This window comes from Paramisgurnus dabryanus, chromosome 6 (genome assembly GCF_030506205.2).
Source record: "Paramisgurnus dabryanus chromosome 6, PD_genome_1.1, whole genome shotgun sequence".
Lineage (NCBI taxonomy): Eukaryota > Metazoa > Chordata > Actinopteri > Cypriniformes > Cobitidae > Paramisgurnus > Paramisgurnus dabryanus.
Window position 1 is genome coordinate 34227228 of NC_133342.1, and position 25479 is coordinate 34252706.

Sequence of the window (25479 nt, forward strand, 5' to 3'; positions counted from 1 at the left end):
CCAGCTAAACAAGGACCAAACCAGCGTAAGCACCAGCTATACCAGCACCAAACCAGCATTAGCACCAGCATCCCATGCTGGTCATACCAGCAAGACCGGCATATGTTGTGTTTTGGTGCTGGTATGCTGGTGACCACCAGCTAAACCAGCATAGACCAGCATAATTCTCATGCTGGTTTGATGCTGTTTTTTTCAGCAGGGTTATTATAAAGATTGAATGTAGGCTGTAATTCTGGTGGATGAAGGGCCCCACAAAAGGGTAAAGCCCAGGGGCCCCTTACAGTGTTAATGCGGCCCTGAATGCTATTCTCCCATAGCATTAAATTATAATAGTTATACTTTATATTATAACTTTCTGGCAAACTATTTAAACAAACAGCACTGGCATTTGTTAAGAAGCTATTGTGCTTATAATAAACAATATACCCCATTTGATAATATCAACATCTTGCATTTTCCCTTTCTCTGTAACCTTTAGCTTTGTAATGTAAAAGCATTAAAGAGGATGAATGGCAGGTTCTGCTGGAATTGAGAGGGTGTGTCAAGAAAGTTGTTATGATTGGGACCGCATTGTCTCTTTGTATTAAGTTCAACTACTTGAAAGACTTGTTTGAGTTCTTGTTAAACAGCTGTTTCATAAGTCTTCAGTGCATGTAAGCCATACCATGCAGTACATGGATAAGTATTTTATTGTCAGCATGAAGAAGCTTTTTAATCGCAGACTGGTAGCAGTGACAGAAATTAACTTATTTTTGTCTTATGAGTGCATAAACTAAAGTCAGTGCATGCTTTCAGTTTCTGTCTTGAATTAATTTATTTGTGGAGCTGTTATGGCAGTTTCTTATGAAGTCAAAATCAAATACAAAGCCAGCTATAAGTAATGTTCAAGATATTACACAATACCTAAACAACATGATCTCACGGCAAGTCATGTTATAGTCATTAAAAACGTGATTAATTAAGCACGACTTTCTCTTTGTGTCATTTTATGTATTGTTTTCTCATTTTATTTTTCCATTTTGAAATCATTGTCGCTAGGGGTTATTGGGGTTAGATTTGGGATTTGGGTTAGGATGTACTTTTATTTTGGTAATGTTTTTCTTCGGCTTTTAAAACTATTCTCGCCTGGTGTTGGGGTTTGGGTTAGGATGTCTAAAAATGTAACAAAAAGTGATTCTAATCCCAAGCGACAATGGTAAGAAAATAGGAAAAAACTATGAGAAAACAATATATAAAGTGACACAAAAAGAAAGTCGTGCCACGACCATGAAAAACTATTCATAGAAATTTGACACGAAAAAAGCATGTGCTCAAGGCACGAAAAAGCTGAAATTTGTGCAACAGACACGAATAAATTAATCAAATGTTTCATGTCTATATCACGACTTTCCGTGAGATCAGTCTGTACCCAAAATACCTGTTAAAGATGATTTCAATGTAGTCGCTTTTTAAGTTTTGGACTTTTTAAGACAAATTAAATGTCAGAAATAAAGGGACAAAAGTTTTCACTGGAGCAGTACCTTTTAAAACGGTCCTATGGGGTGGTTTCCCATACAGGGCTTATTTTAGTCCCAAAGTGCCATTGTTTTATCTTAAGATGCACACCAGTATTGTTTTGTAAAAACTACTTAAATGTCCTAATAATACTAATGCTTAGTCCTGAATTAACCTTAACCTTGTACAGGAAACCCCAATATATAGGCTCCCACCCCAGTGACAGCTTTTGTGCCTTTTTTATATCTCAAAACTCATGTTATCTGTGTTAAACTTGTCTTTAGTAAATAAACATCTTATACAGGTCGCTACTATGTCTGCAGAGGTTTAAACCATAAAACACGCACACAAACATGCAACATTTTAAAGACTTGGGTATTGCTCTTGCTTTGGCCTACATTTTGCACCGTGCCTGGGTTTGACTGATATATCCAACCATGGCGACACACTTGTCATATGGATGTGATAACACACTCCCACCTCTGAGTGAATGTGTAATAGAGACAGTTGTGCCTTTGTTTGTTTCGCAGGTTCATGATGAAACCTGGACACTGAGATGTCCCCCTCCTCCAATGCAGAAACCTTTGAACACGGTGACACTTTGCTGCGCTTTTCTCCTCCCTTCTTTCAATTACTTACACCATTGTTCCCCACCCTTATTCACTACCTCTTCTCACTCTCTTTCTCTTTGAGATTTTGCCTTCTTAACTGAGCTTTGTTCAGTCTGATGACTATAAAGATTATTTGTGTATTAAATAGAAAGTGTCCAAAGGCAGTTTTGCCAAAACTGTGATTCTACCTTTGAGGTACCAATGTTTACCCTTTAGGTACAAAGGTGTACCTTTTGAAAAGGTATCACCCCAGTGACAGCTTTTGTGCCTTTATTTCTGAGAGGTGTTGAACTTGCCTTTAGTAAATCTTATACAGGTTGCTACTGTGTTTGCAACTCTAAAAGACCTTAAGTATAAAAAGCCTATCAATTTTATAAACATTATGTTTTTATTTTATCTTCATTATGTTTCTTTCTGAAGCTGTAGTGCGATGAAAATTGTATATAAGTTGTTCCCAGCCTCAGTCAATCCCTCTGAAAAGCAATACAGCAGCTATAAGCAGCTTAAGACGTGGAGGAATGTACTGGAATCTTCTTGTCCAAACTGCAGTGCTTTTGTTTAAGCGGACCTCCAGGATTATTTAGTCTTTTAATAAAAACCTCAAACTGATGTTTTTTCTTAACCAATACAGGTTATAATTAAAACTTTCCTGGCTTGGCTTGACTTGACATCACCTTTATGTTTTTGCTTTTCACGTGTTTTACTTTTGTTTTGTTTTACTTTTGTTAAGTGAACTGAACAAAGGTGAACTGTTAACTCCCACAACTCCTCCCATGGTCTTCTGGTAGGGCAGGGCTTGCATTGAGACAGATATAGATCGATGCATGTCAAACCTGTTGTCATTTTTCAGTCCAGACAGGTTCAGCTACGTCCTCTTCATTTTGAGATCACCTCTATCCAGTTGTCAAAATGATGGAAGAAGTGTCTATTGCGGTCGCTTACGATGCTTATATTATCGATCAAATGTCAGAGGAGGAAATCTTGGCTAGTCTGGTGGCGGAGTCCCTACCAAAACAAGTGGTAAGTTCATTGCACTTTGACACTTATTTTGTCACATGTTGATGCAAAGCTGGCATGGAGGAATGTTAAGATGTTGAAAGACTGCATACTTGCGCTGTTATTAAAGTCTTAAAGTCAACAATAAACAAATATTATAGAATTCATTCTCACACTGCAAAAAATCTTTGCCGCCTTAAATTGTTTTGTTAAATCAACTCAGATTCACAAGTTATATTAACTTACTATTGTTTATCTTGACAAGAGATGAGTTGCTATATAACTTTTAAAAGTAAGACTTTTTTCAACTATGTTTTATAAGTTATAACAACTCATATCTAGTCAAGATCAGAGGTGTATACTACGTATTTTACTAAGTATTTTAGTTACATTTTCCAAGTGTTTGTAAAAAAATGGAGTAGATGTTCAATGTACTTAAATATTAAATATAAACCAAAAACTTGAAATTATGAAATGTAGTGGAGTAAAAATTATGATAATATGCTTTGGAAAACACTAATAAAATACGAAAAATGAACATTTACCTTTAGAAAGTAAAAATACTTAAGTAGTACCTCTGGTCAAGATAAATAATAGTTAGTTGAAATGACTTGTAAATCTGAGTTGATTCAACAAAAACATGTAAGGCCGCAAAGTATTTTTTACAGTGCATATATAACGTAAATGTGCGTGTGTGACTTCAAAACATTGTGAAATAATATTATTTTATGTAACTATTAATACAGTTCTGTATATAATTAGCTGTTATCAGTGTACATTCCTTTGTTGTTGTTTTCCAAGATATAAATCTAAAGTTTGCCTCTTATCTTTAGGTGTCATCTATAAAGCCAAAAATAAGAGATAACCAAGATCAGCCAGACGATCCACTTGACAGATTTCTGGTAAGAGATTCACACACAACCACACCTGCCTGTACTTTTCAAGTGAACTTTCAAAGGATAGTTCACCGAAAAATGCATAATTTACTCATCCTCACGTTGTTCTTAATCTGTATGAATTTTTTTGTCTGATGACCACAAAACAAAGATATTTTGATAAATGATGATAAGCACACAGCTGATTGTAATCATTGATGTCCATAGTAGGAAAACAAATATTTCGGAAGTATTGTGATAAACGATGGTAAGCAAACAGTTGATGGTACCCATTAAATTCCATCGTATTTGTTTTTCCTATAAAAGTCAATGATTACAATCATCTATGTGCTTAGGATCATTCATCAAAATATCTTCTTTTGTGGTCATCAGATAAAAGAAATTCATACAGATTCAGAACAACTTGAGGATGAGTAAAAGATGACATAATTTTTTTTTTGGGTGAACTATCCCTTTAAGACTGTGACTATACCAGGTGTGCTTTATTAGGGGTTAAGTCTGTACTCTACAAATCTCAGGATCAGGACTGCGCATCCCATACGTGGAAATGTGTTTTTTTTTCAGAGAGAAAACCGTAAGCTTCATGAAGCCAGTTTGCGCCTGGAGCAGGAGAATGATGACCTTGCACAAAAACTCGTCTCCAGCAAGATTGCCCTGAGGGCTGCGCTAGACCAGGTCTGACAAATGGGCTGACACCTTGTGTTTTATAGCATTATGCAATTATAAATAACAGCATTTCATGCATGGCTTGTGTTACTCGTCTTGTGGAAACGTTTGTTTAGTAGCTTTGGTGTTGTTTTAGACGGAGGATCAAGTGGAGGAGTTAAGAAACGAGCTTTTAAAAACCAAACAAGTGCTGAAGATGACAGAGGAACAGAAGAGGGGGAAAGAGGAGGAAGCTTCACAGGTGGGTTGTAAAATCACTGATCGACACAATGAGGTGTTTGAACAAACACGTATGGAGCTCAGCTCATGACTGCCCTTGATGTGTTTTACAGCTGAAGGAAATGTTTAGGAAAGAGTTGGAAAAAGCTGAATCGGATATAAAGAGATCAAATAACATCATTGCTGAATACAAGCAGGTAAACATTCATTCAATTCTAACGCATGACTCCTAACTTGCATATTATGTACTGAATATATGTTTGTATTTATACAAGACAATGTTTTTTTTGCATCTTTTAGATTTGCTCTCAATTGAACGCTAAACTTGAAAAGCAAAAAAGTCAAACAGATGAGGAGCTGGCTGTTATTAAGGTTAGAAACACAACTGCCATATGTGACCCTGGACCACAAAACCAGTCATAAGTCAAGTCAAATTAAGATTTATACATGATCTGAAATAAATATGGATAATAAATATTGAATAAATAAGATTTCTATTGGTTTGTTGGGATAGGACAATATTTGGCCGAGATACAACTATTTAAATATCTGGAATATGAGCGTGCAAAAAATCTAAATATTGAGAAAATCGCCTTTAAAGTTGTCCAAAAGAAGTCCTTAGCAACACATATTACTAATGATAAATACATTTTTTATATGGTAGGAAATGTAAAAAATATCTTCACGGAACATGATCTTTACATAATATCTTAAAAATTTTGGGCATACAAAATTGATAATTCTCACCCATACAATTGGCTACATATACACGTACGACTTAAGACAAAGATTATTGTGGTCCAGGGTCACTTAAACTTTATTCTTGCTTCTCTTCCGGTTGTTTTTTTTGTGACGCATGTCAACCATCTCTCTCTCTTTACATACGATTCACTGTATCGTTTCAGAGTAAGATGCAGGAGTGTCGGCAGTGCAGTCGGATCTTTAGCAGTGATGGATCCGTTCAGTTGTTTGTGAAGTGTGATGAGAGCTCCGCTCAGAATGAAGTCCAGGCTTCTCACAGACAACAAGTTCAGGAGTTAGAGAGAGAGTTGGCACAGACCAAACTACAGATGGTGGAGTCTGAATGCAAGATCCAGGTAAGACAGGCTCAACTTTTAATCTTATTCAGACCTGAGATGCACTATTATAAGGTGTAAAAAAGTTGAAGCAACTTTAAATAATAAGACAACCAATCACAAGCACTTTTAGAAGTTATCTCAAACAACTCATAAGATTATGTTAAAATCGTTCTCAACATAAATAGTAATGTTTATCTTATGACAGAACAAAATATAAACAGGCCATATAGATTATTTAAATACACTACAAAACTTTGTTTTATTGCTACTTTTTTTATAATTATAATTTATATTCTCCAAGAGAGACTTAAACACTGGTCAAGTCATATCAACAAAATAATCTTGTTGAGGATCTAAAGGGCGATTTATAGTCGTGCGTAGGTCCTACGCCGTAGCGTTTTCATATGTGTCTCTCACTCAGTTTGCAAGTGTAACTGTGTTACTATGATTACCAATGTTTATAGTAGCGGATTAATTTCTAACTGTTATCAAACTCACTGGAACTACCTGTGCTTTAAAGGTTTTACTGCACACCTTCTAGCCAATCAGAATCCTGTATTTAAACAGCCTGTGGTATTATACAAAATGCACATTCAAGGTGCTATTTTATATACTGGCAAATGTATTGAAATTATCATTACTGACACTGTAAAAAAAACCTGTGTTGAGTTGCTGTAACTTTAGATTGAAACTGCTTAAGTGGACTTGCACAGAAAATGTGATTAGACTTAAAAATCAGATACAGCTCAGTCTATAGTTTTTTTTCAGTACAACTTAATTCACAGTGCAACTTTATTTAATGTATACATTAAGTATTATGCTAAATCTTAGCTGCTTAACTTTAGCTTACACTGTCAGAAAAAATGTGATCCTGGACCACAAAACCAGTCATACGTGTCAATTTGTTTATTGAGATTTATACATCTTAAAGTTACATAAGCTTTCCATTGATGTTTGGTTTGTTAGAATAGGACAATATTTGGCCGAGATACAACTATTTAATAATCCGAGGGTGCAAAAAATCTGAATATTGAGAAAATTGCCTTTAAAGTTCTCCAAAATGAAGTCCTTAGCAACTGCATCTATTCCACCCATTTACAAAATATCTTCATTGAACATGATCTTTACATAATATACTAATGTTTTTTGGCATAAAAGTAAAATTGATCATTTTGACCCATTCAACGTATTGCTGGCTATTGCTACAAATTTACCCATGATACATAAGTTCTGGGTCACAAAATGGTCCCAAGCTGTCACTGGGGCAATATCATTTAAAAAATATATTTTTGAAAGGGTGCCATCCCAGTGACAGCTAGAGACCATTTTTTCCTGACAGTATTTGAATATTAATTTAATGCATTTTAAATGTTGTGAACTTCACAGGCACCTTATAAAAGACATGTTTTTAGGAAAATCTTTCATGAGTAACCAATAAGTGTGGTCTTACAATTTTTTTGTTACTGCAATTGAAACCACTCTGTTAAGAGCCATATCACTAACCTGTGTTTGCATCACTTTTTCCTGTCTTGCAAATCATGTTGACCCAAGGAGTTGGAGCACCAGAATGCGGTTCTGCTGAATGAACTTCAAGCTGCTAAAAACACCTGGCTCAGCAAAACTCTGGGCTCCATCAGGACGGCTACCAGCAACCATCAGAGCTCCTCTCAAACAGACCCTGTGTGGAGCTACACACATAATCCTCAGTCCAACTGGGTCACTAGAAGACTCTCCTGGGCACATCGAGAAGAACGAGCCGCCAAAGTATGACAAATGCATGCATGCTAATGGAGATCCTCACGAACAATGAAAAGGCTATTGTCTCAATGAGAGACAAATCCATGCAGATTTAATACTGGGGAATGAAGTTTTCTCAGAGGATGCAGTGAGGAATATCTGCCCCTATAAGGATACTTTGGCAGATATACTGCATTCAAAGTCGACGAGGTTCAAGGTTTTGCCAGGTGTTGAACCCATGACCTTGGTGTTGCTACGAGCACTAGCAGAAGAGCTACAGAAAGCTCCTGTTAGATTAAGAGGGTGACAGATGAGTTAAGGTACTCTGACATGAATACTATACAGTATGAAGGGTTTTTCTATTTAAATATAAATTAAGCATAAATAACTTAAATACAGTGATGTCACTGTTAGTCAGTTGTAAATGTATTTATTTAATTTTACTCAAAAAAACTTTATAAAGCAAGTTCATCTATAACAATAACTGTATTGCATATTAACTTAAGCAAAAAAAATAAAGCTTTGGACATTTGAACATCATGTGGTTTTATTTATTATTTGCATTTTCAGAGTAACAAGCGAACAAGAGAAAAAACTGCGAACCTTATAATACTCTAACAGAGATACAGCTGCCACTTTAAGCATCATTAAACATAATGCATACAAATTTATCTACCTTCTACTATAATCTGCCTCTATACATGCCCTAAACATAACACATTTTTTAACAGCGTATTGGTACTGTAAAATCGAGATCCCATTGATTTAAGACATTATTTTGTAGAACTGAAATGATTTGATCTAGACAGACTTTTCCTCCACGTTGTAAAGATCATCAAAGTATCCCTCAGCAGCTCTGAGCATCTGAATAACAGCGGTCAGAAGCAAGATGTCATTTTGCGGCTCTATATCAACTTCTTTGCTGTAATTCTTTACTGGGACCACAGCAGAAAGAGAAACTCCAAGCTGAGCGCTCACCTCCTGCATCTGTCACACACAATATATTCATCAGACTCAACACTCAGAAACATCATCAGACCAGAACACAGAGCACAAAACTTACCATTCTGTTAATGTAATGACTCTGATAGACGTTCTTCAGGTCCTCTGCCACTAATGGGCACGCTTCATCCACCTTAGTCAGCAGGACCAGCTGAGGAACATCTGAAGAACACCAAAACCACAAAAAAGATGTCATTTTAAATCAAGCCCAAGACTCAGTTGTAGTTAAAGGGATAGTTCACCCAAAAACGTTGTCATTATTTTCTCACCCTTGTGTTGTTTAATCACACATTGTCTTACATTGTTCTTCAGAACCGAAACGCAATTTGTTTCAAAGTTTTCTGATTACTATTGGAGTGGATGGTGATGGTGGCCTTTCCGAACTTCAAAAGAACTCAAAAATTTTAAATAAATAACTTGGCACATTGAGACAGAGTGCAGTTTTGCTAATTTGAAAACCACGCCCACCGGGGGGAAACAATCCAACCGTCTTCATTGACTTTTTATTGCGATTGCAAAAAACAGAATAAAGCTGCTGTGTGACAAGATGTACAGCTAACAAGCCAAAAAACCCAGAAAAAAGTTTTTATAAGCTGTCGAGCCATAAAACTTAGCCTTTAAGGAGAAAAAAGTGGATTGCCGACTATGTTTCCCCCTAGTTGGCGCAGTTCTACTTATAGTAGTACTATGAAAAGTTGCCTGTTTCCACTTTTGTGTCTTTAAATGCTCGTTTGTTGGGGTCGACAGCTTATAAAAACTTATTTCTGGGTTTTTTGGCTTGTTGGCTATACATCCTGTCACACAGCAGCATTTAGGCATTATTCTGTTTTTTGTTATAAGCCAGAAATGAGAAAGAACAGCCTCTCGCAATTCAAAGTCAATGGAGACGGATGGATTGTCCCCCCCCGGTGGCCGTGGTTTTCAGGTTATGACGCGCGGCATGAAAATGTTAGCATTGCCACTTTGTAGGTGTGAGCAAAAATTTGTTGTTTTTGAGTGTGTCCTTTAAAATGCAAATGAGCAGATGAAGTGCAAACACTGATCACAGTGATGTCGGTTTGATGCAATTCAAACTAAATTGTGCTGTCAATTATTTTCTCTCTTTCTTTCTGCACTAAATGGCAGTGCTGTGGTTGAATACTGCAGATTAAGGGGGCGGTATTATTAAAATAAGAGCTCCTTATAACATCATAAGGAGGGCTAAATTTCAATAACCTAATTTTTGCTCACACCTACAAAGTGGCAATGCTAACATGTTCATGCCATGGGCCCTTTAAATCCAAGCAAGAGAAATTAAGAGTTTAAATTGATGTGAACTAATATTATGTCAGAGTCCACTGCTTGTGTTGTTAGTAAACATGCTGCACAGTGTTTTGTACAGATATGTAAGAGCTTTCTCTGATATTTCAGAGCAATTGATAAAATAAGCTTGCACAACTTTCACTCGCTCGCAAAATGAAACAAAAATTAAAGAGACGGAGCAGCCGCTTTAGGTTTATTAACAACAGCCTAAAGATATTTAAGAAATTGGTGCCTTCTAGGCTGAGAAAAGCCAGAAAATGTGTTTTTGGCTTATGTGGAAGAAAAACACCAAATCCCAGAATGCATTGCTTCGCTGCTCTACAGGGCCACGCCTACCGGTTCGAGAGGAAAGGAGGGAGAGACATTCAACTACGCTAGCTACTAGCAAGTTGACTCGAAAACTGAAATGACACCAGTTAAAGTGGGTCTCTATGATGATTTAGTTGATAGATTATTTTAAATACTACTTTTTTTCCATCGAAATTGTGATAAGTTGCTTTGTACCGGGATGTACAGTCAAAACCAGGAAAGGACAAGCAGTAAGTTTCCATCATTTGCCGGTTTTGACGGTTTATAGATGTAAATATAACAACCATAGCTTAGCTGACAGATGTGAAAAAGAAACAAAATACTCACTTTATACTCTCGCCCTCCGTTTCTCCCTTTTTTGTATATCATTATGTCAGTTTCAATATTTTCTTTCTACCATGAACAAATAAAAATGCCACTGAACTTTTGCTGTGTAATTGCAACAACGAGCACTCAAACACACCAAACCAACAATTACTAAAAACACACACAGATTATCCACAGGATTATAAAACAGCGCGTCAGTCGTAACCAAAGGCGAGTTCGCGTTACTGAAATGTCCATGCTAAGCGTTCACAATATAACATCCATTTGTGTAGTATTCAGAGGCAGACAATCCATGTGCCATGAGTAAAAGTCCTCTCCAGTATTTTGTTCCAATCACCTTTATTTGCTAATAAGCACAGTTTTTCAGCAGGAGGTGAGCTCCTGGGGCCTCATTTATCAAGCGTGCGTACGAACAGAAGTGTGCGTAAAGTGTGCGTAGGAACAGTTTTACGCAAAGTGTGGAATTTATCAAATTGTACTTATACGTAGAAATGTGTGTAAATATACGCACACCTCGGAGTATGCGTACGCAGTGCATCTAGTGGTAGAACAGCGATATTACACAGGACCGTCCATCCCCAGCGTTAAAAGAACACTTTGCCTATTTATTATCCACCCCAAGGTGTTAAAAATGATTACTGTTAATAAAGTAACTGCAAAACAGTGTTGAAGTTAATTAATGAAATAAGTGTCTAACCCTATATAAGAAAGCTCCATCAAATGCTTGACACAGTGGCTTATCTTGCATTATTGGAAGACTTTGCAAATCATCCATTCCGCCGGGAGCGCGTTTTCAGAGATCGCGCCGATGATGCTGGTTATGCGGCTGTCCAAGGTAAGTTCTGTCATTGTCTGTCCTCCTACAGATTTCACGTCGGTGTGCTGTGACGCGTTTTTTCAACGGTGAGCTCAAACTGCCAGAAGCTGGTGGAAGGCTCAATATCTAGCACCAGTGCTGTGATTGGCTGAAACGCTCAGGGCACGTGGAGTGCCTTCCAGGCAGCGCTGCCTTGAAGGCTTCGTTGAGGGCTTAAAACACCAACGAGCCAGGAGGTCACCTCCTGCTGAAAAACTGTGCTAATTAGCAAATCCAGGTGATTGGAACAAAATACTGGAGAGGACTTTTACTCATGGCACATGGATTGTCCGCCTCTGGTAGTATTTAACGTGTTACATATGAGAAATATTTATATTCTATCGGATTTAGTATAACTCGAGTCTGCCCGGGCTCTGGCCATTCTTCCTGACCGCCAGGCAAGGCTCCCTCCTCGGCTAAAGCAGCCACTCCGGCATCCACTTGTTTCTCGCTGTATTGCGGCTTGTACATGTAGCCACAAGCATCGTATTCGCCACCAGATCTTCAAAATCCCCTTATGTCATATTGTCTTAGCTGACACTGTTTATTGCCTGTTGTTATAAATGTTTACTGCTGAAAAGAGAGAGCGAAGATTCAAGATGGCTGACTCTGATTAATACTTTTCCTAATAGACTCAGCAGTGCAACCCCTATGGGCAGGTTGAAAACATGCGGAAATAGCTCCTGCTACTGGCTGTAGTCTTTCCCTCTGGCCTAAAAAAGTCCTCCAATGACGCAAAAATCATCATTTTGCGTCATCGGAGGACTTTTTTCCAGAACCAAAATACAGATATCGCTCCTCTCAGGGGGACATGAGGGAGGGAAACACGGTCATTCAGAAATACTGTTTTTTTACTGATACAAAGCTGAATGCTAAATCGGTGAAGTATCCCTTTAACCACATGAGCGTCTACACCAGGGGTCACCAATCCTGCTCTTGGAGGGCCGGTGCTTCTGGGGTGTTTACCCAGCTAACAGAAAAAAGTTCTAAGAACGTTCCCTGAAAGTTCCCAACGTTCCCAAAAACGTTCTGCCAACATGAAAAGTATCCAGTTTTCTTGACGTTCTAAGAACGTTTTTGTGTTGTCTGAATGTTAGAGGAATGTTACATTTTACCATTTATAAACGTTATGACAATGTCATGTTTTAATGTTCACACAATGTTTAAAACAACAACTGTTTATTATGCTGACTTGTTTGACTGTTATGTAAATGATAGAGAAACATTGCATTTTATTTTTTTATAAAACATTATTTCTGAATGTTCAGTAAATTTATTGCTGTAGAAAACAGAATTCACTTATTAGGTTTAGATGTTGATGTTTTGTTTCATTTTAAGTCACCATTATTGTGATTAGTGTTTGTTTTAGTTGGACTCTGACCCTTGACTTTTGCTTGTTAGTTTTTTCCCTGGGTGTGTTAACTTTGTGTTAATATACCACATTTATTATGAACATGTAAAGTTATTAGTGTAATAATGTGGTGGTGGGTAGGGATGGCTGACGCGAAACAGTCGTTCCGAAGCTTTGCGAGATCTCGAAGCGCAGATGTGTCGAAACACTGATCCGAAGCGTGATTCAAAACACCCATGTCACGTGACTATGACCAAACGAAGCCTCGAAGTGTTTCACTAAATGTTTCATCAGGTGTGGTCTGCCGAATCAGCGTTTGATTGGCACGGTCGGGAACAGACAACACAATCGCACATCTGTATAAAAGTGAAATAAACGCATATAGACCTTGTGGGTTTTTGTGAGAGGAGTTTTTCAAAGGCTGGAGAAATTATCTGTAAAAAAGAAGTAGGCTAAGTCCTTCCACACACAGCAGATGTGACATGGTGGCTTGATATATTTTATTAATTTCTTATTGTTTATGTGGTATTTATCTCTATTCAATTTATTTATTAAATAGACCAGCTTATAGTTATTGACAATGATGAGCCTAAAAGCTCATGTAGTTGTCAAACAGATGTTAAAACAACAACAAAAAATATGTAACTTAATTGTGACGACGGTAACAACAATGCGTTTCCCGGGGTTTGATCCAAAGGGCTTTTGCATGAGAGTCGAGGACACTATCCACTCGTCTAAAACCTTGTCAAGGCTGCGCTATGGCAATACGTGCAAATGACCACTAGGTATCACTGTATGTAATGTTACAGATCATCACCTAATTAATTTACTAATCAAAAGCTTATTTTCTGTCAAAGGTGTCAATAGCAGTTTATCATTATGGAGTTTTAGAAACTTCGGACAAAAAATACCTGCTGCATAATGGGGACCCACAAACATCAAGAATCAGACTATGAATCTCAACCATGGTGACAAATAAATGAAAAACTTCATGCTGCAATGCTTGCTGGGTATCAACAAATTACAAATCTCATTCAGGACTCCCAGCATGCACTGCAGCATGGATAAATAATGTTTCTTTTACAATTTTATTTGTCACCATGGTTGAGATTTATACTCTGATTCTTGATGTTTGTGCGTCACAATTATAAGGCACATATTTCTTTTGTACAAAGTTTCTAAAACTCCTTAATGACAAACTGCCATGAAAGTGTTGGATCTCATATAAATTAATGACAGAAAATAAACTTTTGATTAGTAAATTTATTAGGTGGGGATCTTTACCATTAAGTACCAACCACCACAGTATTACACTAATAACTTTACACGTTCATAATAAATGTGTTATATTAACACAAACAGGGAAAAATATCTAGCAAGCAAAGAGTCAAGTGTTAAGAGTCCAACTAAAACAAACACTAATCACAATAATTGTGACTTAAAATGAAACTAACATCAACATCTAAACCTAATAAGTGAATTGTGTTTTCTACAGCAATATATTTACTAAACATTCAGAAATAATGTTTTATAAAACAATAAAATGCAATATTTCTCTATCTTTACATAACAATCAAATAAGTCAATATAATAAACAGTTGTTGTTTTAAACATTCTGTGAACATTAAAACATGACATTGTCATAACGTTTAAAAATGGTAAAATGTAACATTCCTCTAACGTTCAGACAACACAAAAACGTTCTTAGAATGTCAAGAAAACTGGACACTTTCTATGTTGGCAGAACGTTTTTGGGAACGTTGGAAACTTTCAGGGAACGTTCTTAGAACTTTTTCTGTTAGCTGGGTAGCTTCAACCCTAATCAAACACACCTGAAGCAGCTAATTAAGGTGCACTACACCACTAAGGCTATAATCCACACGAAGCCGGTGCATTTCCTATCCGATCATTTTTTTTCCTTGCTCTAAAAAAATAATCCGTAAACACGAAACCACTGAAACCGACTGAAAGCGGTGTAGTATATTTGCCGGACCAGTATGGGGCGCTGTAATTCTGCCACAGATATACACTATACACGGAGAAGAAGACTTTGAGCATGCGCATAACCAACGTATGGTGTTGTCCATTATCGCTTGTTGGTCACCACAATTGCATAGAAGCAATAGACCAATTTCGTGTTTGCAAACAGAGATGACGTTTTTTGTGGGCGGAGCCAAACTGGTTGCAGAAAGTGACTGCTCCGCAGTAGGGTTGTGAAGTGTTTTAGCATTAAACCGTGATTTTTATGGATCCGGTGTTCTGTCGAAGTCTGATTCCTTTATGTTTTCCTTTAGTGCAATGTTTCTTATAGCATTTTAATCACATTACGTTTATTTTTTTAGATAGATAAAAAGTTTAAATGGCTTGGCTACTGATATGCATGTATGTAATGTATATGTATTGTTCTTTTTTGCTAAATCAATTATTTTTACAGTCTGAATCGCTAAAAGTACATGTAAAAGCAATACTATCATGTATTATATATAATAGCGTTTATTAAATATTTCATAATTTTCCTGTTTTCTATTATTTCTTCCTTAATAAATTATAATTGTAACGTGATAAAAACGCTACAGAAACACATGGAGGGAACAGACTTCGACAGAACATCGGACATCTTCTCTACTTATTTTCTATTCTAATTATTAAAAGATTTCCAGATGATTTCCTCGCTCCATTCTGTCCGTTTAAGGGCTTATTGTAATCATAAACACCTACGTTTATCTTCAAATGATGTCTTCGACGAAGGTATTCTATAAAAATGAAATCCATCTTTTTTGGCATTCTTATTCTGACACTTAACAGCACAACAGGACATTTTCCAGGGAGTTATCTTGCTCTTTTCACTCGTGTCTAATTCATTTCCACTGTTTTTCTGCAACCGCATTGCGCGCGCAGCTTGCAGTGACGTAACTGTGACGTCTACTCTAAATTGGTCTATAGATTTTGCTGTAATAAAGCTAGTAGGCTTTAGTAGCTTCTGTAGCACGAACAAAATCACGTAATCCGCCGTTATTGTTGTTGCTGTTACGTGTGACGCTTCCGACACATGATGTGATGACGTTTTCGCTTCACAAAATATACGGATTGGCTGTACAGACGAAACCGCAAAGGTGTCGGTTTCAGATTTATCCACTTTAGGACCCGGTTTCAAAAAATAGCGGATTCGGTCTCCCAAAACGCCGGATCCGTGTGGATGATACGCCAATACGATAACAAATTTATACGTATGCAGTGATATGCGTCTCCGTGTGGACAGCCCCTAAAGCAATAAGGTTGAATGCGTTTTCAACAACCTCTGTATGTGTTCGAAATTGGACAAGCTCAAAATGTTTAACACCTTGTTTACACCTGTATTTAGTGTCGTCCACTTGTGATCCGATTGACCAAAATGCATCTTAATACCAGGTGTAAAGGCCTCTAAGTGTCCTAAAGTGACCTACTGGTTACAATGGGCCGCCTCAGTAACCATCCATTCACATAATACCCAAAACAACACTTTTGAATAAAAATGGGTTCTGAAGAGCAAAAAAGGAAGGACAATGGGGGTCCAAATGAAATTAGGTTGAGTAAATAATGACAAAGTTTTAGTTTAAGTTATAGTTAACTCACTCAGCTGGTTGGCTTTCCTTCGTAAAACCAAAAACTTGTCGATCATTTTGTCAGAGAGAATTTTGACTTTGCAGGCATCAATGACGAATACAACACAATGAATCTTATTGTTTAAGTCAGGTGAGTTAATGAAATAAGGCATGCTTGGCTGGATAGGCATTGATGGATTAAACTACAAAAACTAAGAAAATACAATTATACTAAAAAAAAACCTACTAAAATATTTTGTGTCATATTTTTCTTTTATATATTATCATGCATAACTGGTGAGTCAAATATATTTTAAAGTCTGTTTAAAGTCATTTTAGAGAATTGTTTCTAAACACATAATAAATGTAAGAAATGTACGAGGAAACACAACACAAAGACTGTGAACTATGTGTAGTACGAAACACCATTAAAACGTTTTACCATATTTTTGTATTCAGGAGTATTTAGGTGGGGCTAAAACTGTTGCTCAATGACCCCGCCCCAACACAAAATCACCTGTTCAGTTTTTTTTTTGAGGAGTCCTTCAGGTTGCAGAAGTATTTAAAATTTGAGAAACATCAGCTTTCCCAGTGGGTGTGGTTTCAGTGCAGACAGCGGACACGCCCCCTATAGTTTGTTTTTCTAAGATTTTTATAACTTTTTTAATTTCCATTTTTCATCATTCAAAGTTGATCACATGTTTGTCTGTGGTGTGACAAACTGAACACATTTAATATCAGACTTCAAACAAACACAAGATGTGTCTAGTTCAAAAGTTCTCACCTCATACCTGTCATCTACATCCAGCCCAGCGTTCAATCCCTCCTCCAGACCCATCGTGTCACACAGTGTGAATGGAATATGAGTTACAGTGCTGGTTGGTTTTATACTGTAGGTACGAAACTATGACACAAATATTAACTATTTAAACCTGCAGCAAATTATTAAAGTAAGCAGACACTTTTATCCAAAGCACCTTTACCTGAGTAGTTAAACTGGAGCCAGCAGTGCCAGTGTTGGCCTGACCGCTCACATAACCTTTAAATACAGAGTTGATGGAGTTGAAGAAACTTGATTTGCCGGCACCAACAGGGCCCACCATTAAAATCCGAGCCTGTTTCACTGAGCTAACAGAAGGCTTCCACTCAGAAATAGTGCCCAGGACAGAGGTGTCAAATCCATGTGCCAGGAGTAAAAGTCCTCCCCAGTATTTTTTTCCAATCACCAGGATTTGCTAATTAGCACAGTTTTTCAGCAGGAGGTGACCTCCTCGCTCGTTGGTGTTTTAAGCCCTCAACCAAGCCTTCAAGGCAGCGCTGTCTGGAAGGCACTGCCAATGCCACGAGTGTTTCAGCCAATCACAGCACTCGTGCTAGATATCAAGCCTTCCGCCAGCTTCTGGCAGTTTGAGTTCACCGTTGGTCAGGTGAGTAGCGCAGATATGGTAAGATAGGAATGTGACTGTATTTAAATTTCAGCTCGAAATGTTTCGAGCGTTTAAGGGACGTGTTGCCATGTTTTCACGTGTCTGTGGCGCATTTTTTTTCATGCTAGTTTCACGTATTGGTTGCTCAGTTGATTTTCTTAATTTCTTACCATTGTTGCTTGTGATTGGGGTTAGAACAACTTTCTGTTACATAAAATGACATCCTCACCTTAACCCGTGGGAACGGTTTAAAATTCTGACAAATAAACCAATGCTTAAAATGACATCCGCATTTATGCCAAACGCAACTCTATCCTTGCTTGAAAACAGTTTAAAAATCAGACAAAAACCTAAAATCTAAAAACAATTGAGCAACCAATACGAGAAACTGGCACGAAAAAAAGTTGTGCCACAGACACATGAAAACACGGTAACACGTCCCTTAAACGCTCGAAACTTTTCGAGCTGAATTCAAATACGGTCACATTCCTATCTTAGCATATCTGTGCTACTCACCTGACCACCGGTGAGCTCAAACTGCCAGAAGCTGGCGGAAGGCTTGATATCTAGCACCAGTGCTGTGATTGGCTGAAACGCTCGGCAGCGCTGCCTTGAAGGCTTGGTTGAGGGCTTAAAACACCAACGAGCCAGGAGGTCACCTCCTGCTGAAAAACTGTGCTAATTAGCAAATCCATGTGATTAGAACAAAATCCTGGGGAGGACTTTTACTCCTGGCACATGGATTTGACACCTCTGGCCCAGGAGTCCCTTCCTTCTCCTAATAAAAATTATGAATCAAATCAAACTGAAGCAATCTGTTAAATGATGTGGACCTTAAACAATGAAAAATGTAAAATAATGTTAAATTTAACTCACTCAGCGTTCCACTGGACATTTCTCCATGGTTTCTCCATGAAACCTCCACAGTCTGGTGAAAATGCACACAGTATTCACAAACATACACACAATAAAAAAACATCACTAGGTGCCCTTTTAGTAATTTTCTGTTCAAATAATCTGGTCAAAACAATACTCACCCTCCACCCTATACACCTCAAACTCAACCAGCTGTAAATCATCACCATGCATCAGCAGTGGATCAAACTCGTAGTCATCAGGATCACTGTAGACTGTGGCCGTGTTGTTATAGAGAAAGATTAAATAGCCAAAGTTTGGACCTGAATCAGTAAAAGCATACTGAGAAGTTTCACTGACCACGCGCATTGGATCTGCTTTGATGTTTTTCCCATTAAAGCTGAATAGAAAGGCTTTGTCATCTGCAATATTCTGCTTTGTCTGGCCATTTGCTAGTGTAAGCTCCAAAAACAAAACCAGATTTATTGTAAGCAACAACAACAGTCGGCCTCTGTCTGTTACACTTTTGGTGGAAAGTAGTGGTACTGTAATCATGCACACTGGCTTTAAAAAGCTGAGGTTGGCATGGTTCAGTAATTATCGCAGCTTCTTCTTTTGCCAATCGGACAACCTGGATGTGATGGATGTGCTCATGATGATGACCTAAAAGTAAGCAATTTGAAAATATATATTTTGCATAAGTTTCCACCACCGAACATCAAGATGTCAACTTGAAAAAAATTTAAAATAATAATTGGGGATGCACCGATAGGATTTTTTGGGCCGATACCGATTTGAACAGACAACTTCTGGCCGATAACTAGCCAATACCGATATTAAACACTTGTATACAATCCTATACAGTTGGTCTATTAGCTAGTTTATTTCTAAGACAACATGACAACCTTCATAGGAAGTTTTTGCTATTCAGCATTTATTTTATTAACAACATTCTCATTTTTTTTACATATAATGGATTTCTTTATGCAGTTAATTAATAAACAATCGATACCCAGATAGCAAAATTGCTGTGGCCCAGATCTGGTTCACATCTGACACCTTCATCTCGCCCACCTTTGGCATGGAATGATGGCACTTGAGCGGTCCACCTCTTTTTTCCTGATCTTTACCACAAGCAAACCATAGAAACGCCACATGTCAGCCAAACACAAAGCAAATAAAGCAGATCTGGCCCAAATCTGGGTAATAGTTAATTTAAATTTTGTCCCAGATTCGGCCCAGATCCAACACCATTCTTTGTGGCCTTCACTGGCCCACACCTGGCATGGATTGATGGCACTTGTGCGGTCCACTCCTGTTAGACACGTCTCGCCCACGAGCAAGCCAGAGTGATGCCACAAACAGAGTATGAATCTCAACCATGGTGACAATTCAATTAAAAACTTCATGCTGCAATGCATGCTGGGTATTAACAAATTACAAATCTCATTCAGGACTCCCAGCATGCACTGCGACATGGATAAATAATTCACTTTTTACAATTTTCTTTGTCACCATGGTTGAGATTCATAGTCTGATTCTTGATGTTTGTACGTCCCAAATATACAACGTCTATATTTTGCCAAAATTTCTAAAACACCTTAATGACAAACTGCTGTGAAAGTGCTGGATCTCATATACAACATTGACAGAAAATATACTTTTGTAAATCCTTTACTTAGATTATGATTTTTACCATTATATACTAACACCACAGAATTGCACTGTTAACTTTGCACTACCAAAACAAATGTGTTTTTTACACACAAAGTAAGGTAACCAGGAAAAAATGGAGAAGTCAATGGTCCAACTAAAACAAACACCAATCACAATAATGGTGACTTAAAATTAAACAAAGCATTAACATCTAAACCTAATAAGTGAATTGTGTTTTCTACAGCAATATTTTTACTGAACATTCAGAAATAATGTTTTATAACAGTATTAAAATAATAAAATGCAATTTTTCTCTATCATTGACATAACAAGCAAAAAAGTCAATATAAAAAACAGTTGTTGTTTTAAACATTGTGTTAACATTTAAATAGGACATTCATAATGTTTGACAATGGTAAAATGTAACTTTCCTCTAACGTTCAGACAACACAGAAATGTTCTTAGAATGTCAAGAAAACTGGACACTTTTTATGTTGGCAGAAAGTTTTTGGGAACGTTGGGAACTTTCAGGGAACGTTCTTAGAACTTTTCTCTGTTAGCTGGGTATTTGGATCACTTCAGACTCACACACATATGAGCCAGTGCTTACTGTGCAATATCTTTGCCAAAACTGGCCCTGATGCGTCTTTATACAGCTGGGCCACATTTGCTACATCATATGTGGGCCACTTCAGATTCACACCAATATGAGCCGGTGCTTACTGTGCCATATCTTTGCCAAAACTGGCCCTGATGCATCTTTATACAGCTGGGCCACATTTAGAGCATCATATATGGGACACTTTCGACTCACACCCACATGAGTTGGTGCTTACTGTGCCACATGTTTGCCAAAACCGGGCCGGATATGTTTTAAAAGAACTGGGCCACATTTACTGCATCATATGTGGGCCACTTTAGACACAAACCCACATGACCAGTGCTTACCGTGCCATATCTATGCCAAAACTGGCCCAGACATGTTTGTAAAAAGCTGGGCCACATTTGCTGCAACATGTGAGGGCCACATTTGTTTTTTTCCAAGATTAGCCTGTGACTGCTGTGCAGCATTTTTGCCAAAGGTGGTCCATATTTGTTGTTTGATATTTGGGCCATATTCACTATTTGTCGGATGGGCCACTTTTGGTTCATATTCAGATGACATGTTGCCGTGGGCACCACATCTTTGCCTTAAAAGGCCCACATATAATATGATATATTTGGCCCATTTTTGCTATTTTACATGTGAGCCACTTTAGGTTCACATCCCATTTATTCGGGCCATAAGAAGGCCAGCAGTGTCGCATCTTTGCCTGAAGTGGCCCACATGTGCTTGCTATCTGGGTATTGGCCTTTCTCGTGCTATTGCAGATATGCTAATGGTTTCAAATTCATCAAAATCAGCCGATAAATATCGGCTGCCAATACATCGGTGCATCACTAAAAATAATCTAATGTGCAAGATACATTTCAACTTTCGAATTCTATCGTAAAACCCAGACAACATTTTTTAGGTCCCATATGGGCTTAATATATGTACCTAAATTAGCCCATATGCATCTTAAAGTATTTAGGGGCAAACATGCATATAATCCACATTTGATCCCTTTTTTATAAAGCCAATGTAAGTCCCAGACCCATGTCAATTAAACTGAATTTCAGAATTTTCCTAGGTTAAAAAATGTATACAGCTAGACAGTTAAAGAAACATATGATATTGTCTATTTAAATGAAATAAAAAAAAAAGAAATTCCAAATACTGCATCTGCATTTAAAGGGAAACTTCACCCATTTGCATTAAGCTTTGTATCGTTAGGACCCCAGTCATGTTTTTAAATGGTCTGCATCATTCCCTCAGTTTCCCCTGAGAGGGGAGAAATACTCATTTCAGTGAGGCACTTCCTTCTTTCAATGATGTAAAAATCGTCATTTTGCGTCATTGAAAGAAGCAAATCCTGTATCTCTGTTGAGTGTGAAAGACTACAGACACTCATTCCTCATTTTTCCAAGGTGGGGGATATGGGTGGGGGCTATGGGTGGGACCCACTCACGCTAAAGACCTTTTACAGATCAGTGGGTGGGACTTACGAAAATATACGAACACAGACGAAAAAAACGATCAGCCGCCATCTTTATGCTAAGCTAAGCTAAACAGACGTTGTGGAGCGAGCCAGACTTTGTGTTACAATAACAGCGGAAGTGAATCAATATGACATAGAAGAGGGTGATTTTGCAAGCGTGATGCTCTAATCCGCTGCTCATTGCACCTTTATGAGCCACAATACAGCAAAGAGCTGAGGCAGATGGAGGAACAGAAGCCCGAGGAGTAGGCCGGAGCCTGGGCTTCGGCTGAGAAGAGGAGCCCGTGAAGGACGTGCAGATCATGTCTATATTAGGTCGGTTGGTCCAGGCCCTTATCTGTATGTCTATACAACGTGCAGCCCAGATAGCAAGCACATGTGGGCCACTTCAGGCAAAGATGCGACACTGCTGGCCTTCTTATGGCCCGAATAAAAGGGATGTGAACCTAAAGTGGCTCACATGTAAAATAGCAAAAATGGGCCAAATATATCATATTATATGTGGGCCTTTTAAGGCAAAAATGTGGTGCCCACGGCAACATGTCATCTGAATATGAACCAAAAGTGGCCCATCCGACAAATAGTGAATATGGCCCAAATATCAAACAACAAATATGGACCACCTTTGGCAAAAATGCTGCACAGCAGTCACGGGCTAATCTTGGAAAAAAACAAATGTGGCCCTCACATGTTGCAGCAAATGTGGCCCAGCTCTTTACAAACATGTCTGGGCCAGTTTTGGCATCGATATGGCACGGTAAGCACTGGTCATGTGGGTTTGTGTCTAAAGTGGCCCATATATGTTGCAGTAAATGTGGCCCAGTTCTTTTAAAACATATCCGGCCCGGTTTTGGCAAACATGTGGCACAGTAAGCACCAACTCATGTGGGTGTGAGTCGGAAGTGGCCCATATATGATGCTGTAAATGTGGCCCAGCTGTATAAAGATGCATCAGGGCCAGTTTTGGCAAAGATATGGCACAGTAAGCACCGGCTCATATTGGTGTGAATCTGAAGTGGCCCACATATGATGTAGCAAATGTGGCCCAGCTGTATAAAGACGCATCAGGGCCAGTTTTGGCAAAGATATTGCACAGTAAGCACCGGCTCATATGTGTGTGAGTCTGAAGTGATCCAAATACCCAGCTAACAGAGAAAAGTTCTAAGAACGTTCCCTGAAAGTTCCCAACGTTCCCAAAAACTTTCTGCCAACATAAAAAGTGTCCAGTTTTCTTGACATTCTAAGAACATTTCTGTGTTGTCTGAACGTTAGACATTTTACCATTGTCAAACATTATGAATGTCCTATTTAAATGTTAACACAATGTTTAAAACAACAACTGTTTTTTATATTGACTTTTTTGCTTGTTATGTGAATGATAGAGAAAAATTGCATTTTATTATTTTAATACTGTTATAAAACATTATTTCTGAATGTTCAGTAAAAATATTGCTGTAGAAAACACAATTCACTTATTAGGTTTAGATGTTGATGCTTTGTTTAATTTTAAGTCACCATTATTGTGATTGGTGTTTGTTTTAGTTGGACCATTGACTTCTCCATTTTTTCCTGGTTACCTTACTTTGTGAGTAAAAAACACATTTGATATGGTAGTGCAAAGTCAACAGTGCAATTCTGTGGTGTTAGTATATAATGGTAAAAATCATAATATAAGTAAAGGATTTACAAAAGTTTATTTTCTGTCAATGTTGTATATGAGATCCAGCACTTTCACAGCAGTTTGTCATTAAGGAGTTTTAGAAATTTTGGCAAAAAATAACCGTTGTATATTTGGGACGTACAAACATCAAGAATCAGACTATGAATCTCAACCATGGTGACAAAGAAAATTGTAAAAAGTGAATTATTTATCCATGTCGCAGTGCATGCTGGGAGTCCTGAATGAGATTTGTAATTTGTTAATACCCAGCATGCATTGCAGCATGAAGTTTTTAATTGAATTGTCACCATGGTTGAGATTAATACTCTGTTTGTGGCATCACTCTGGCTTGCTCGTGGGTGAGACGTGTCAAACAGGAGTGGACCACACAAGTGCCATCAATCCATGCCAGGTGTGGGCCAGTGAAGGCCACAAAGAATGGTGTTGGATCTGGGCCGAATCTGGGACAAAATTTAAATTAACTATTACCCAGATTTGGGCCAGATCTGCTTTATTTGCTTTGTGTTTGGCTGACATGTGGCGTTTCTATGGTTTGCTTGTGGTAAAGATCAGGAAAAAAGAGGTGGACCGCGCAAGTGGTAGATAGGAGTTTTCCTTACTCAAACATGTTCTGAGGGCAGAAAGAATGTGATTGGTTCACAAAAACGACCAATCAAAATGCTCGTTACTGGTTTAAGCCCTCAGCGGAGCCTCCAAGGCAGCTTCTGCAGTGAAGCAGTTCGAGCTCACCGTTGATCAGATGAGTAGCGCAGATATGGTAAGATAGGAATGAGACTGTTTTTGAATTCAGCTCGAAACGTTCCGAGTATTTAAGTGACGCGTTTTCACGTGTCCGTGGCACGACTTTCTTTTTCGTGCCAGTTTCAAGGATTGGTTACTCAATTTTTTTTCCTTTTTTCAAACCATTGTCGATTGGGATTGGGGTTAGATTTGTGGTTTTCGTCACATTTTTAAACTATTCTCGCGCGAGGATAAAGTTGGGTTTGGGTTAAAATGACATTGTTTACACATTTATTTGTCAGAAAATTAAATTGTTCTTGCTTGGAGTTGGGGTTAGAGTTGGGTTAGGGTGAGGATGTCATTTTATGTAACAGAAAGTTGTTCTAACCCCAATCCCAAGCGACAATGGTAAGAAAATAGGAAAAACAATTGAGTAACCAATACGTGAAACTGGCACGAAAAAGAAAGTCGTGCCACGGACACGTGAAAACGCGTCACTTAAATACTCGAAACGTTTCGAGCTGAATTCAAAAACAGTCTCATTCCTATCTAACCATATCTGCGCTACTCATCTGACCAACGGTGAGCTCGAACTGCTTCACTGCAGAAGCTGCCTTGGAGGCTCCGCTGAGG

General features: G+C 38.1%; 2 protein-coding genes and 1 pseudogene across 16 annotated transcripts in view; 2 read left to right on the plus strand and 1 right to left on the minus strand.

The window, feature by feature from the left end:
• The window catches only part of LOC135767353 (NLR family CARD domain-containing protein 3-like), a 205292-nt gene that overhangs the window by 35000 nt on the left and 144813 nt on the right, over positions 1-25479 (plus strand). The gene's annotated exons all lie outside the window — the stretch shown is intronic.
• rabgap1l2 (RAB GTPase activating protein 1-like 2) lies at positions 2938-8158 on the plus strand. The gene is made up of 8 exons (XM_065277133.1): positions 2938-3125; positions 3935-4003; positions 4562-4672; positions 4800-4904; positions 4996-5079; positions 5183-5254; positions 5788-5979; positions 7513-8158. The coding sequence occupies exons 1-8, from the start codon at positions 3015-3017 to the stop codon at positions 7729-7731; spliced, it is 963 nt and encodes a 320-aa protein (XP_065133205.1). The 5' UTR covers positions 2938-3014; the 3' UTR covers positions 7732-8158.
• LOC135767484 (interferon-induced protein 44-like) lies at positions 8299-19362 on the minus strand (annotated as a pseudogene).

Excerpts from the sequence above, each read along its gene's own strand:
- rabgap1l2 (XM_065277133.1), top strand. The coding sequence starts at position 3,015 with ATGATGGAAGAAGTGTCTATTGCGGTCGCTTACGATGCTTATATTATC. Across the intron at positions 4,673-4,799 it reads TGAGGGCTGCGCTAGACCAG|ACGGAGGATCAAGTGGAGGA; the intron begins GTCTGACAAATG and ends GTGTTGTTTTAG. Across the intron at positions 4,905-4,995 it reads AAGAGGAGGAAGCTTCACAG|CTGAAGGAAATGTTTAGGAA; the intron begins GTGGGTTGTAAA and ends TGTGTTTTACAG.